The sequence below is a fragment of the Fopius arisanus genome, unplaced genomic scaffold, assembly GCF_000806365.1.
Source record: "Fopius arisanus strain USDA-PBARC FA_bdor unplaced genomic scaffold, ASM80636v1 scaffold00002, whole genome shotgun sequence".
NCBI lineage: Eukaryota > Metazoa > Arthropoda > Insecta > Hymenoptera > Braconidae > Fopius > Fopius arisanus.
The window spans coordinates 192,842-193,790 of record NW_011887741.1 but is presented as its reverse complement, the minus strand read 5'-3'; the positions used below and the strand labels follow the sequence as shown (position 1 = coordinate 193,790).

At 33.7% G+C, this 949-nt stretch overlaps 1 protein-coding gene across 1 annotated transcript in view; it reads left to right on the top strand.

Moving 5' to 3' along the window:
• The window catches only part of LOC105265648 (odorant receptor 13a), a gene marked incomplete at both ends in the record, with an annotated part of 3,717 nt that extends 2,768 nt beyond the window's left edge, over nt 1–949 (top strand). Inside the window, 2 exon segments of the mRNA XM_011303240.1 lie at nt 153–431; nt 660–949. Of these exon segments, the coding sequence (XP_011301542.1) occupies nt 153–431; nt 660–719 (339 nt within the window).

Here is a 949-nt window from a genome sequence, read left to right as displayed (position 1 = left end):
GAATATATGCGAACACGTATATATTATGCACAGATATTCGACATATATCTGACAGATGAAATGTAATTGCACTTGCACTTGTTGCGTAATATACTATTCCGGAAGGATTATTCTTTTCCAAATGACTTAATTCCATAATATTTAATCAACAGTCAACTAACAGCAGCAGAATCTCTACGTTCCATTACTGTGTATATGTTGGAGGCAGCATAACGCAATTATATTTTTATACAATGACGTGTGATAATCTTACTGGAGCGAGCCTGGCAATATCCGATGCGGCATATGACGTACGATGGTTTCTGATAGAATGTGAGACTACGAGAAAGCGACTTGTAAAAGATTTATCGATGGTCAACATGAGAGCACAGAAGGCTTGTACTTTGACAGTTGGTGGATTTGCACCGGTAACTCTCCAGACATTCACATCGGTTAGCTATATTACTTAATAATTAAGTCTTTAATTAAGTCTTAATGTATCATCGGGTAGCACTCCTTGGACACATAATTGTTTACAAAGTAATTAGATAATTCTCTTCATAATTTTTCTATCCGATTAAGACACTCGTATTGAAGTATTCGATAGTCGATCTATCTACTGATAAGATTAGTCTAGTCTAAAAAAAATCTTTTAACTGATAATGATTTTTTCTTCACAGATTTGTCACACAGCCTTCTCATTTTTGGCTTTGATTAGGCAGACATTGCAAGAAAAGTGATCAGTAAGAAATTCCGTGTAAAGAAGATGGTATTGCGATGCTTCATTTTTTTTTCAAATATATTATGCACTTTAATTCTCATTATTCTTTCATTTCTGGATTGATTTCATCGTAGCGTTTTATCCGAATTTATCTTCTTGAGTGGCATACTTCACCAAGAAAAAAAAGTTTGCGTCTTTATACATGTATTAAGAAACTCCTACTCAAACATTTCCAATAAATCGATATCT